Raw genomic sequence first — 12,807 nt, 5'->3', positions numbered from 1 at the left:
TTTTTCGGCGAGGAAGAACATGAAAGAGGAGATGTATAAGCTCATGTTGGATGCGCAAAAGGAGAGGATGAATTGAGATCGGGAGAGGGCGGAGAAGAAGCTGGAATTCAGAGGGAGAAGATCGAGTTGGAGAAGCAACAGGCGGCGGTCAAATGGGAGCTCGAGAAGGCCAAGATATTTGGAGAGATTGAGCTTAAGAAGCAGAGGTTGCACTCGCACGAGACGTGGAGGATGCGAAGATCATGTTGGCGGATGAACCCCTCTTGGATGAGCATGTAAAGAAGTGGCTTGCGAAGAAGAAGAAGGAGAGCAGCGACTGTAGGGAGTACGAAGCGACAAGGGCGGCTGTGGCAGCAGCGGAGCATGCGACAAGGATGTAGGCACAGCAGGAAGCAAGGATGACCTCGGAGCAGGCGACAAGGATGCAGGCGGAGCAGGACGCAAGGATGGCCTCGGAGCAGGCGACATGGATGGCGGCCGGCGAGTTATCCGGCCGGCTAGTGAGGCATCTGTCACGCTTGGACATTGATTTCATTTTGGGCATGTCCGGATTGTTGAACTGTGATTTGCTTTATTTTGTTTTGAACTGTTGATTTCGGACAATTTATATTGTATGATCGACGTGCATGGATTGCATCGATTTGAGGCTCCGCATTTGAGACGTGTGGATGTGTGGATGTGCGGCATCCCATATAAGAGGTCGTCCGACGCTGTTCGTGGACACGCCGGGACACGATCGTGGGTATATAGGGGGGTGGATTTGCCAGATCCGGCTACTCCTACTCTGCAATTTATTAATTGGAAATGATGGTTACATCGTCTATAAGAAGAGGTACAATATTCTTCATAGGCTCCTCAAACCAATCTCTAGTTACAGAAACTTTTGCTAGCCTAGCAAGTTCATGAGCAACCTTATTAGCTACCCTATTACAATGTTCAAATCTAGTCAACGGAAAATCACATGCGATGAAGTAGCAATCCTCGAAAAGACTGCCGCCGCAACTCCCGCTGATTGTCCTTCATTTTTCATTGTGTCAATGACTTCCATATTATCAGAGTTAATAATAAGACGATTGCATCCCGCCTTTTGTGCAAGAATTAAACCAAACCTCAAAGCCATCGCTTCTGCTGTTAGTACATCAGCACACCAATCGATCTTTCAATTTCCGCCAACAATGAATTTTCCTTTGTCATCTCTGAGTACAGCACTTGCTGTGCCCCTGAGCAGATCATGGTCAAAAGAAGCATCAACATTCAGTTTAACAAAATCCATAGGAGGTCGGCTCCATCCTTCTTTTCTACTAGTCGCACTAGGGGAGTGGGCATTCACATAGTTTGCCGTTATAGCACGAACCCCCATCGAAATCTGGTTCACATCTTGAGACTTCCCTTCATGAATCAACATGTGTCTCTTCCATCATAAATACCAAGCGGTTATCACGATTAATTCACTAGCATTCATCTTATGGAGTTTGCCTGAAAGCTTCCATGCCGCGACCTTGTCGAGGCTTTTCCTGCACGACCGTTTGCAAAGCGCGACGGGACGAAGCACGCAATAACCGTTGCGATCGCTCGTAGTAATACTGCTGGAGTACTGGCATCGGCGCGCGAGTTCACGCGGATGGGAGCAGAAGAGAGCGTAGGGTAGCTATAAGCTAGCTAGGGGGACAGAAGGGCTGTGTTGGTGCAGCGACTTGACGAGTCGTCCGCCGGCCATGGACACGTCGAGTGGCGGTCATATCAGCAATAAGAGGGGCCGATTAATCCCAGGTCTCAGCCATTGGCTGCCAGTGCCCGAGTCTTTATTCGGTCCGGGTATCCCTCCATCCATCTTGCACTACGCCTGGCCCCGTACCTGTGCGTGTTTTGCGGGCCATGAAGTAGTCGCTGTCCATGACTTCGATGTGGATCAGTTCGTCAGGTATTCCATTTGTCGATCCGGACGTTTTTCAGAAATCATATAACCTGTTAACTCGCGCGCCGTCGATGCGCATGTGTTTGTCCAACTGCTCTCGTATTAGGGGATAACACTGAAACTTGTAGAGCGTCCAAGTGATGGCATTTGAAAACGAACGAACTCTTTCAGGTAATTCTGAATGATAGCTTCAGGAGTTTTCGCAAAGACAAGTTGCATTGACAGTGGGTTGAGTTTCAGTCGCCACAGTCACACACCAACGAATCGACGGTAACTGCTGGACCAGCTAAGCGAGAACCATCCTAAGGTGTTGTTTGGATAGGTGGAAAGTAGAAAACCAATTCTCTATAAACCAGGAACAGAGCCTAACAGAATAAAATCTCGTTTGGATGCTCTAACTAATTTGCGTTTTTGAAAGACTTGGTTTTCGGAAACCTTAAAATCTGCGTTTATAGAAAAATGACTATTAGTCGTTTTGTAAAAGCTTGGTTTGCATATACTTCCATCGCAACTAATCGGTGTCCTCGCGTGCGTCCTCCAGCCTGGCACGGCATGGCCGCCGCCGCGTGATACTCCTCTCGTTCGCCGTCCAGCCACGGCTATGGCCACGAACGCATCGACGCGCCGCTGTCTGGTAGGGATGCTCCTCGCGCAGTCGTACTAGTCCTCCAGCCACGATATGGTCGTCGCTGCGTTTGCGCCCAGGATTCCGCTAGCTGTTGGCTGGATCTAGGATGATGTGTCGACGCCATCGGTGATGTGCGTCACCTGTGGCATGTCACTGGCTGGTCGGTGTACAGAGATCACATGCGGGATGGCGGCCAGGAGCGCCCCAACGGCGACGCCACCCTCGGCGAGCTCCTGAAACGCAAGGTCAGCAAGGGCGCGTGCGAGCTCATGCTGGACAAGGACGACCGCGCCTCCCTCGAGTCTCTTGACATGTATGGGGTACATGGGACATAGAACACCGAGACCTGGAGTACTTCAGGCGAGTACCCGACGCCGGCGATGGTCGTAAGCACGTACTGGCGACTGCGCGTGGAGTCGTCCAGGGTCGGTCCAAGGGAAGCCGAGTGATGACGTCGAGGGATTCAGGACCGAAAACAAAGGAGGAATGGATGTTGGAGCTTGCGGACCGTCTCCAATGGCAAGACAGAAAGAGGAGGTCACGGCAAAAGTATTTTATCGAGGGAAGGTCACAAGAGGAGTCAGGACCCAGGAGTAAGCCAAACATATTTTTTCTATAAACTGGTTTTACATAAAATAATTTCTAAAACCGGTTTTGCTAAACATCAGCTAAAACACACGTTCTCTATAATCCCATGGATAATCTTTGTTAGCCAAACAACCACTAAAAGGCGTTAGAGATTTAGAGTAGTAAAATTTCATTTTTCCACTCTAAATCGCAATCGCACCCAACCGATCACTATCGCTGTTAAAGGAGGATTTTTTTACTCAGAGCTGCCCCGACTCTAAAATATAAGTCTTTTTAGAGATTTTAATATGGACTACATACGGAGCAAAATAAATGAATTTACACTTTAAACTACGTCTATATACATCCGTATGTAGTCCATATTGAAATCTCTAGAAAGACTTATATTTAGGAACGGAGGGAGTACTACTCGTCTGCCCATCTGGGGAGTAAAAGTTTCGGCCTCCTACCCCGCACCTGCGCACTCCGCACCCCGCGTTGCGGTTGTTGCCGGCGTTGCTTTTAGTGACCACGGAACGTCTCAGCTGACACCTCGCTGCCTCCGCCGCCCTTCTGCCCCACCTTGAGACGCTCGTCGGTCGCTACCGTCGCCGGAATCGAGCTGTATCGCCATCGTCGTCGCGTCAATCCCGTCGCCGGTTGCACATACCAGATCTTCTACCTTACATCCTCTCCGTCGATTGTCGGCCACTCGAAGCGCCGCCGCAACTTGGGCATCGGCTCAACGTCGACGATCGGACGTGACACCCCCGTCATCCTTCAAGTGTTCGACGGTTTGCCTAAATAAGTTTTTTTTGTGCTTTTTCATCTTGTTTTTTCCTTTTGGCAATTGAATTGCACTGAGTCAGTTCCAGTGACGAAGAGGTTGAGGGAGTTGATCTTTGACGACTCTTCGTGATCGAAGGAGGAGGATGACGATGACGACTTGGAAATAGCCATTGGCATGATCTTCAACGAGGTTTTCTTGCGGCCAAGAGTATGATCGCAATTTGTCCGTATACACATCAGTCGAGACAGAGCAGAGGGCATTCCAAGATTATGAGAGATTACTTCAACCCTGATGCAACCTATCCAGAGAAGTATTTTCACCGGCGATTTCGGATACACACAAGTTTCTTTCTCACCATTGTAGAAGTTGTGGAGAAGCATGACGATTGGTTCACTCAGAAGGAGTGCATTCGAAGAGATAAGTGTGAGCCCTTTGGTGAAGTGTATCGCGGTTGTTCGAGTGCTTGCATTCGGATGTTCCGCCGAAGCCACTTACGATTACGTCTTCATTGGAGAAGATACAATCTTGGAAGCCGTTCGAAGGTTCACAAAAGCCGTGCTTGAGATATTTAGGCCAGAGTATTTGAGAGAACCCCACGATGAAGACGCCGAGAGGCTATTGGGATCTATAAATTTCGCATCATTCTTTGGATTCCTGACACTCATAATGATAGGAATGTGTTGTAGAGATCATCACTGTTCGCTAGGCGTGTTGCCGAAGATGCTCGTCCTTACAACTATGTTCTCAATGATTGTCAGTACAGGATGAGTTACTACCTTGCAGATGGCATCTATCCACCGTGGCTCACATTTGTCAAGACAATTTTGGGTCCTAAAGGTAACAAGAGATCTCACTTTGCAATTCATCAAGAGTCGACAAAGTTTCCCTCATCACTTTACCTAAAAGCATCTAGGTAGGATCAGTAGCCGTTTGTCGCCGCATCATCTATATCAATACTGATAAAATTTTCAAATTTGAAAAACTAAAACTTAAACCCTAAGCTCCAAGCCCAGAACCCTAAAACCCTAAAAGCATATGAAACTAGGTAAAATACTTGGAAAATAAATAAATGTCAAGATATATTCAAGACTGGTCTTATTCAAAAGTCCTCGTCACGACAAACCCAGATATTCAAACGAAACGTAATTTAGAGATTTGATTCAAAAGATAAAATATATTAAATTTGAAAGAAGTCATGAGGGGTGGCGTATGCAACTCTAGAAAAAGTTGCGACAAACATGCATTAATGGACCCTGCTCTATAGTAGTAATCAAAGGCCTAAGACTAATGAAGTTTACGAATCTTAAAGCAATCGTACGATCGGACACGACTGGATTTATGAAGTTTATGAATTTCTGATTCACTTTTCCAAACAACATCGTATTATATTATACAAAAAGAATGCGATATTAATAATACGAAAAGAAAACCTACTGACCAAAAGTGTCACTCATAAAAAAGCGTCACATTGTACAAGTATAAGTAAGAATGCAAGATGGGTGTTGCCAGTAAGATGGGTGGTGCCAGTTAAATCTCGCTGCAAGTAAAGATCAAAAGAGTTGAAGGGCTTTGATTCCTGGAATCATCATATGTTGTCTGGCAGGAGATCCGATGTTGATGTTTCATGGTCTGCGCTTTGCAGAGTTTGTGATTGCATGCATAAAACTGTGCTAAACTCGAGTGAAGTGCTGCAGCTATTTCTCTACTAGCACGTATACGTAGTACTCTAGCGACTCGTCGTCGCTGGGCACCTGCCTAGCATGCAAAACTGCAGCTTAGCTCAGTCTGCACGCAGCTGCACCGATCGAATCATCGGTATCGCTGGCGAGATCACGGGCCAGTGCATTGCAGTGCAGTTAAGCTCAGCTCCCCGTTCGTTCTTTTACAACCGCAGGCGTAGGCTACGTAAGATTGCGACACCCTAATTGCACCCAGGCATCATTGCTATGCATGCTATGCTCTGCCACGCCTGCCCTGCCCTGCCTGCATGGCGCATGCGTATTCTTTTTCACTCAACAGAATAATACACGTATGAGATCCATTTTGTCCTTTTGTGCACCTCTCGCTCTCTCTCGTGTAGTAATCCGAATGGGAGCAGCAACAAAGCAGTAGCAACACATGATCTTTTCTGTGCTGAAAATACAGGGAAACTTCTTGTTAAAGATGGAACTCGATTATTTTTTCCGATAAAGCATTGAAATTATCGTGCTTTTGACGGTGGATGACGAACGGCTTCCGTCACTCAATCATGGTTTTACCGCGTCATCAATGTGTAGGTGCTCGAGTATTTTTCACTTCGCGCGCGAGCACATACTCAGTTTTCTTGCCATCGGATTTCTTTCATTGCAAGGCTAAAGGATGACTGAGGTCTGCCCTCTTTCATTTTTGTTTCTTGGGGACGATGTTCTTGAACTCTGCCGACAAAAACAGGCGATAATATGGCGCGTCATCACATGCCCCGAACCAGGCACAGATCAATCGCCTACGCCAGCCCTTTTTCCACGACGATAATAAGTCAAAAAAAAAGAAGTCCGAAACGGTCTGCCACATTACACATGCAGTAGTCTATCTCCGTCCGCTGAGAGCGATATCTACAGACGAGGAGGCGTCAGACATTTACGGAGCACGAGGCGGACGTTGCGCATGCAGCTGGCGGCCATGGATGGAGCTGTTCCGCGGCGGGGGACTGATGGAGCTGATCGATCGGGCGAGAGGCTGTGTATTAAACCTGTATCCCCCGTCACGTACCACCAGTCCGTCCATCCATCCATCCATCCATCCATCCATCATCCCTCTCCTTCCCTGGGATCCAGCAGGAGACGTCCACATCTCGTCGGCCCGTCACATAAAATATTACTCTCCTCCTACCACCACCCTTCGTAGTACTGGTACATCGTGGCAGAGGGAGAGGCATGGGCATGGGCCGCGTGGAGAAGTGACGGTTGGAATGGACGGATGGATGGACGCATGCATGCAAAAGCGGGGCAGGGAATCATGCCGCGCCAGGGAAACGGCCGGGGTGGACTTTTAGCACATCGGGTTACGGAACACCACCACTTCCGTTACAAGCATGCATGTACACGCACAGGCAGGCAGGCTGCTGTAGCCCGCTCGATCTTCTTCCCGTCTTTTATTAGCCGTCTGGCCTTGCCACTTGGCCAGTTGCAAGGGTATCATATTTCATCTACGTCGATGAATTCGTCGACGCTGCTCAAATTCAACAACATATGCACAAGCTTTACTTAGGTTTCCACTGCGATTTTCCTCTTGGTTTCATGTGCATAGCGTTCGGGTTTTTTTTTTTTTTTTTGCGGGCTATAGCGTTCGGGTTTCAAGATAATGGAAAAGAAGCTCCCCGAACCCACCAAATGTGCATTGTGTTTGTGGTAAGTATGTGGTGCACGTTCATACGGTGACGGCGTCACCACTTACCATATTCGACATACTACCTTTTTTCACACACTGCAACAGATGCTCTTGGTCGTCTAACCGATCGCTCTACCACCAATCTTTTGAAGAAGAATAGATTTAAGGACGACTCCAGTTCTTTTGACTAACCAACCACGGTGCATGAGATTGGATGTGTGGTGGTAAGGGCATCTCTAACCATTCCGTATATTTAACTCCCCGGACGTCTTATAACTCCTAAAAAATGAGGAGTAAAAAAAATGCTCACCTAATCCTCACCTCAAACTTAACGCCATGGGGGAGACTGGCGGTTGAGGAAGCAAAGAGAGTGACACGAGAGAGAAATTTTGTTTGCCTGCTCAAATTTGAGCAGTGTGGGGTAGTTCACCTCAAATTATTGAGGAGTTAAGCGTTTTAAGCGAAGAGTTAGATAGGGTCTAACTCCTAAAAAACAATCTTTTGACTAGGATTTTAGGCGATGTGTTAATTAAAGACGCCCTAAGGGAAGGTTTAAGTAGAACAATACAATTCTTTTGACATAGAGTTTCACAATTTGCTTATTTATTTTTAAAATTTGACGGTTTAATGACGGAAGCATATATATGAGCTCAGGATCAAACTAACACTTTCCATGCAGGAGATGACAAACAAATATAAAGTGTTTTAATACTAAAAAAAATTAAGTGGTTGTAGCTCGACCAAACACGGCAGCTGCTGGAAATGTGGGAGTGGTATTTTTTAGCACGCAAACGTATGGCACCGTGTCTTGCTCCGCCATGGCCTGTGTGCGCCGTGAGATTGGAACCGGATTCTCTTAACTTAGAGAAGAGGGAAAGTCACAGTGATACGATGCTAGTCTAGTATAAAATAAAGAAGAAAAGTTAGAGGCTGTTAGCAAGTTGTTTACTGTTAGTATTTACTGTAGATATAAATAATCTAAAATTAGTTTTATTTTATCATCAATTTATTTTTTGTAATTACTAGAAATGTACACGGTAGATTTATAATGTACAAATTAATTCAAGGGATTGAAAGAAGGCAAGTTAGGGCTCTGTAGCTTCTCTAACTTTCCTTCTGTATGTTAGAGGATCGAGTTCTCGTGCGATTGGCCGTCCGTGCTCACTCTTGGTGATGACTGACGACATGAGTTGATGATGGGAATGATCAACGAATCAACCGAGTGCCTCGTTTCAAAATAATAAATAAATCAACCGAGCCCAGGCGGACTCCAATAATCTGAAATTGTAAATATGCTTACCCGATTTATTGGTGAAGTTTTGACATAGAGTATTAATTATCAATATGTGCATGTTATATCTGCCTATGAGATGTGACTTATGAAGTTTTTATGTGTGCTTAGTGTATCAATTTGAACATTCGCTCATTATTTATGTATAATATAATTTTAGCTCAGAGGACGTACATATTTCTCGTATAAGCATGTGATATATGCCCTTTTCTATACGAGTCCGATCAGTTACCGTACCATGTCTTAATCCAACACAATCTTGTATTTGAATCCGTATTCACAACGCCTGCGCCCCGCTTCTGAATCCGTAAAAATATGGAATAGAAAATGGTATGTGCATTAGTTATTAGAATCCGAACAGATTTCACCTCTAGCTAAGTATTAAATTTTGGGCGTTAAGAACTTTTTAGAGCATGAACTATGTGAAGACTCGCTGGCAGTACCAGGCGAAGCATCATCACAGTGTATTCTCTCGTAGTGTACTAGAGAAATACAATTTAGAAATTACTAAAAAAGGTAAAAATTTCCTGAAACTTTTTGGGGAAAATATGTTCTAGTATTACACTCGGGTGAAAAGTTTCACGAAGAAATGATTTTCATTGTATTATGGGTGAAGGAGAATTGACACTATAAAAAATATACTATGCCCGCTTTTTGTACTCATAATTTTGTATTATATTCCCCATTTTCCCTACCAAATGACTAATAATTCACAGGGTTGAGTCAAGATACTACTATCCATTATTGTTTTTCAGAGTATAAATCTTGGTGAATTTGAGTCTAGATACTGTACTATTCTATCATTCTTTTTCCAGAGTTTGAAGCTTGGTACCAAAACTACCATTGTACTCCTTTGTTCTTTTAGACTTTGAAGGTTGGTACCTGTCCTAGACGTGGTACCCATGCTAGACAATATTATCCTAGTACCACCCCATTCCATGCAATTGTTAAACCAATTTAGATCGGTAAGAGAGATCCTAGTACCACCCCATTGCATGCAATTGCTAAAACCAATTTAGTACCGGTAGAGAACACATAATGTATGACGGTTTTTGACACTACATTAGACGGAGGGAGTACTTACTAGAGTAAGTTACATTGTTTCTTCAATGAAATAGTGGCGTGAACAAGAAAATGCCAAGCATATGCTACTGCATCGTTCACACGTGATAATTTAGATACACATACATTGATGATTTCAACAAATTAGTACTAGTCTGATACAGTAGAATCGGTACATATCTCGATCCACTCACTGATAGTCTGATACAACATACGACTAACAATACATAAATTAAGCATATATAGTCTAATACAACAACATACGACTAGCTAATAATCTGTAAATTAGGTAACATAGCTAGTGATAAAGTACTTTGCTCGTGAGGTCGTGTGTCCTGCTATTGCAGTAGTAACACGCGACGATCAGAGAGCATAAATAATCGAAACTTACTGCAGCATAATGATCGAGATATAGCTACTTAGCATCTAAGCATATTGATAAGCAAGCTAGAATGAGAGAGCATAATTAGCACACGATGAAGGGCATGCATGCATACTGGTCTAGAAGCCCCAGCCGTAGGCGCCGTCAAGCTGGCCAGGGCCCACGGCCATCTGCGGCGGCGCGCGGCTGCCCTCCAGCTTCATGTCGTAGCCGGAGGACGGCCAGTGCTGGAAGGCCCCTCCGCCCATGCCGAGCGGGGAGACGCCGGACTGCAGGCCGCCGGGGAGGAACATCGGCAGGCTGAGGTTGTCCGCCGCCTGCACCAGGCGGGAGCCATGGAAGAAGGCCAACGGCTGCTCGACGGCGAGCGTAGCCGGTTCGTACTGCCCGATGCCGAGGAGGGTGGCATCCATGTGGGCGGTGGAGAAGCAGGGCACGAGCTCACGGCAGTTGCCCGCCGCGTTGTTGTTGGCGGCGGCGCCGTAGGAGCTGCTCTCGCCGTCGGCGGCGGCGTGAGCCGCGGCTAACAGCGAGCTGGTGTCTGGGAGCTGCTGGCGCGGCGCCGACGAGGCGGAGGCGCCGCCCCCGCCGCCGATGGAGACGGAGGTGGAGTCGGAGAAGCACGATGTGTCGCCGGCGCTGCTGAGTCCGTAGCGAACCTTGCGGGAGGGGGGCACCGCGCCGGGCTTCACGAAGATCTTGGCGATCACCCACTCATCCTGGATATATATATCAACGTGTGAGCAAAACATGCTGAATATCACACCGTTGACGACGTTTTTTTTTTTTTTTGAAATTCGTTGACGACGTTGTTGAATGCGATAATCTTACACCTACGAGTTCTACATCCGTTATTATTTTTCTATTCTGAAAAGGGGACATTGTTCAAAAGTTAACTGTTTATTAACATTTTCGAACCTCCATTTATTACTGCAGAGGGAAGAAAACATCTCCCCATTTTCATTGCCTTAGATCAAATCTCACCACCTAGCATTTTTTTCATGACGCAACCAGCGAAGAACACTAAAACAACAGCTATGAAGCAAGTAAGCCAGACTTCTTCATCTCCGAGTAAAAAAAGAAGGTAAAAGAGAGAACTATCTGATGCATGAGATGAATGTAGAATGGGTTCAAGAGAACGCAGTAAAACACCCAAACATGGCATGCATTTACGCATCAGTAAGCTGCGCATGCACTCGCAGCATCGCGGGCAGTCACCGGCCAAGAAAAGATTCGTATCCCCTGCAGCAAATCTTTCACTGCACTTAAGCCCCTCGCTTACCATATACACGCAATGCAATCTGAATTGCAACAGGCACACGTACGTACAGAGCCTGCTGCTCCAGCAGCTCTACTCTACTCGTCACTAGCTTAGCTCTTATCCTTCTAGCTCGTAGCCATGACTTCACACGCGAAACGTAAGCTCACAGGTAGAGTAGCAAAATCTGCCCTAAAACCCCCCGTGACTTTACACCATTGCATCATCGCCGCCAGTACTACTACTACCACTACTTCCCCAGAGAAAAGACTGTAAAAATCAGGCGGCATAGGAGACGAAAATGCAGATCGACGCTGGTAGTAAAGAAGACGAGTGAGGTGATTAAAGATGGAACGTAGCTGACCCTTGTGGTGTTGTTGGGCAGGAAGTGGTAGGCGTAGACGCCCTCGAGGCGGAACTCGTGCATGACCCACTGGGTCTTCTGGCCCTTGGGGGCGCGGCCGCGGTAGAAGACGAGCGTCTTCTTCATGCCGACGAGCGCGCCGTTGCGGGCGCTGCGGATCTCGCGGTCCTTGCCGGTGGCCTTCCAGTAGCCGGCGCCCGTGGCGCGGTTGGTGCGCAGGCCCGTGGGGTACTTGCGGTCGCGGAGGCTGTAGAAGTACCACTCCTTCTCCGCCGTGGTCTTGCAGGCCTTGTCCGGCAGCTCCCACGGCTCGCACTTGTTGAGGTCGATCTCGGCGATGGCGCGGGCGCCGGAGAAGCCGCAGTCCACCACCTTACGGAGGAGGTAGTAGGTGATGAGCTCCTCGTCCGTCGGGTGGAAGCGGAACCCCGGCGGCAGGTCGCCGCCTCCGCCGTCCAGCCGCATGCCCAGAGAGCCGTACCGCTCCATCCCGGTCCCGGCCGCGCCCTTGCACTGACCTGCAAGCAAGCGTGCGTGCTCCATTAATGCCGGAAGCTGCAGAACGAACGGACCCAGCTGAACTGGGCGATCGAGCAGCACCAGGGCCAAGGGAATGGGATGGAATGGAAGGATCAGGACCAGTGGGAGTGTTTGTTACCTGTGGCGAGAGAGGTGATCGAAGAGCGAGTGGTGGTGGGGAGCGGCTGTCTCGCTGGTAGCGGAGGCGAGCCCTTGTTTTATAGTGCCGCTGGCCGCGTGGTTGGGTCGGGGTTGGTGGGTGAGGAGGAGTAAATGTGGGATTCGACGAATCGGGGAGGGTGTCAGCGACAGAGGCTGCCTTGGCCTAGGCGGGGCCCGGCCATGGGGGAGGGCTTGCTTCGTCGTGGGAGAAGTGGTGGTGCTGTGCTGCATGGAGCACTGTGGGACTGATGGAGCTGAAGCTGAGATCAGATGAGACGACGAGATGAGATGATCAGGGACAGAGAGATGCAGCTGCAGCTCCATCGATTGCTTCCAGCAATCCATCATATGCTCATGCGTCTCCCTCTGTCTCTCGGAGCTGCGCACGCTCCGTGCTCCTACTTGGTACCTTGGGGTTGGGATTTTATGCGGAACGAACAAGGCTAATCTTTGGTGAAGCACCCACCGTCTTCGTTTGATGCAATGCTAGCGCAAACTTCAGG

At 47.7% G+C, this 12,807-nt stretch overlaps 1 protein-coding gene across 2 annotated transcripts; it reads right to left on the bottom strand.

The window, feature by feature from the left end:
• Positions 1–9,727: 9,727 nt before the first annotated feature.
• LOC109771648 (protein CUP-SHAPED COTYLEDON 1-like) lies at positions 9,728–12,372 on the bottom strand. Of its 2 annotated transcripts, XM_020330347.3 has the most exons (3): positions 12,282–12,372; positions 11,624–12,141; positions 9,728–10,720 (listed from the first exon to the last, which is right to left on the bottom strand). In XM_020330347.3, the coding sequence occupies exons 2-3, from the start codon at positions 12,110–12,112 to the stop codon at positions 10,121–10,123; spliced, it is 1,089 nt and encodes a 362-aa protein (XP_020185936.1). In that variant the 5' UTR covers positions 12,113–12,141; positions 12,282–12,372; the 3' UTR covers positions 9,728–10,120. The 2 variants fall into 2 exon arrangements, with proteins under 2 accessions (XP_020185936.1, XP_040249966.1); XM_040394032.2 differs by lacking the exon at positions 12,282–12,372 and having other exon boundaries at positions 11,624–12,275.
• Positions 12,373–12,807: the final 435 nt, after the last annotated feature.

Source organism: Aegilops tauschii, chromosome 7 (assembly GCF_002575655.3).
Source record: "Aegilops tauschii subsp. strangulata cultivar AL8/78 chromosome 7, Aet v6.0, whole genome shotgun sequence".
Taxonomy (NCBI): Eukaryota; Viridiplantae; Streptophyta; class Magnoliopsida; order Poales; family Poaceae; genus Aegilops; species Aegilops tauschii.
Note: the sequence above shows the minus strand (reverse complement) of the source record. Positions and strands in the feature narration are given on the sequence as shown.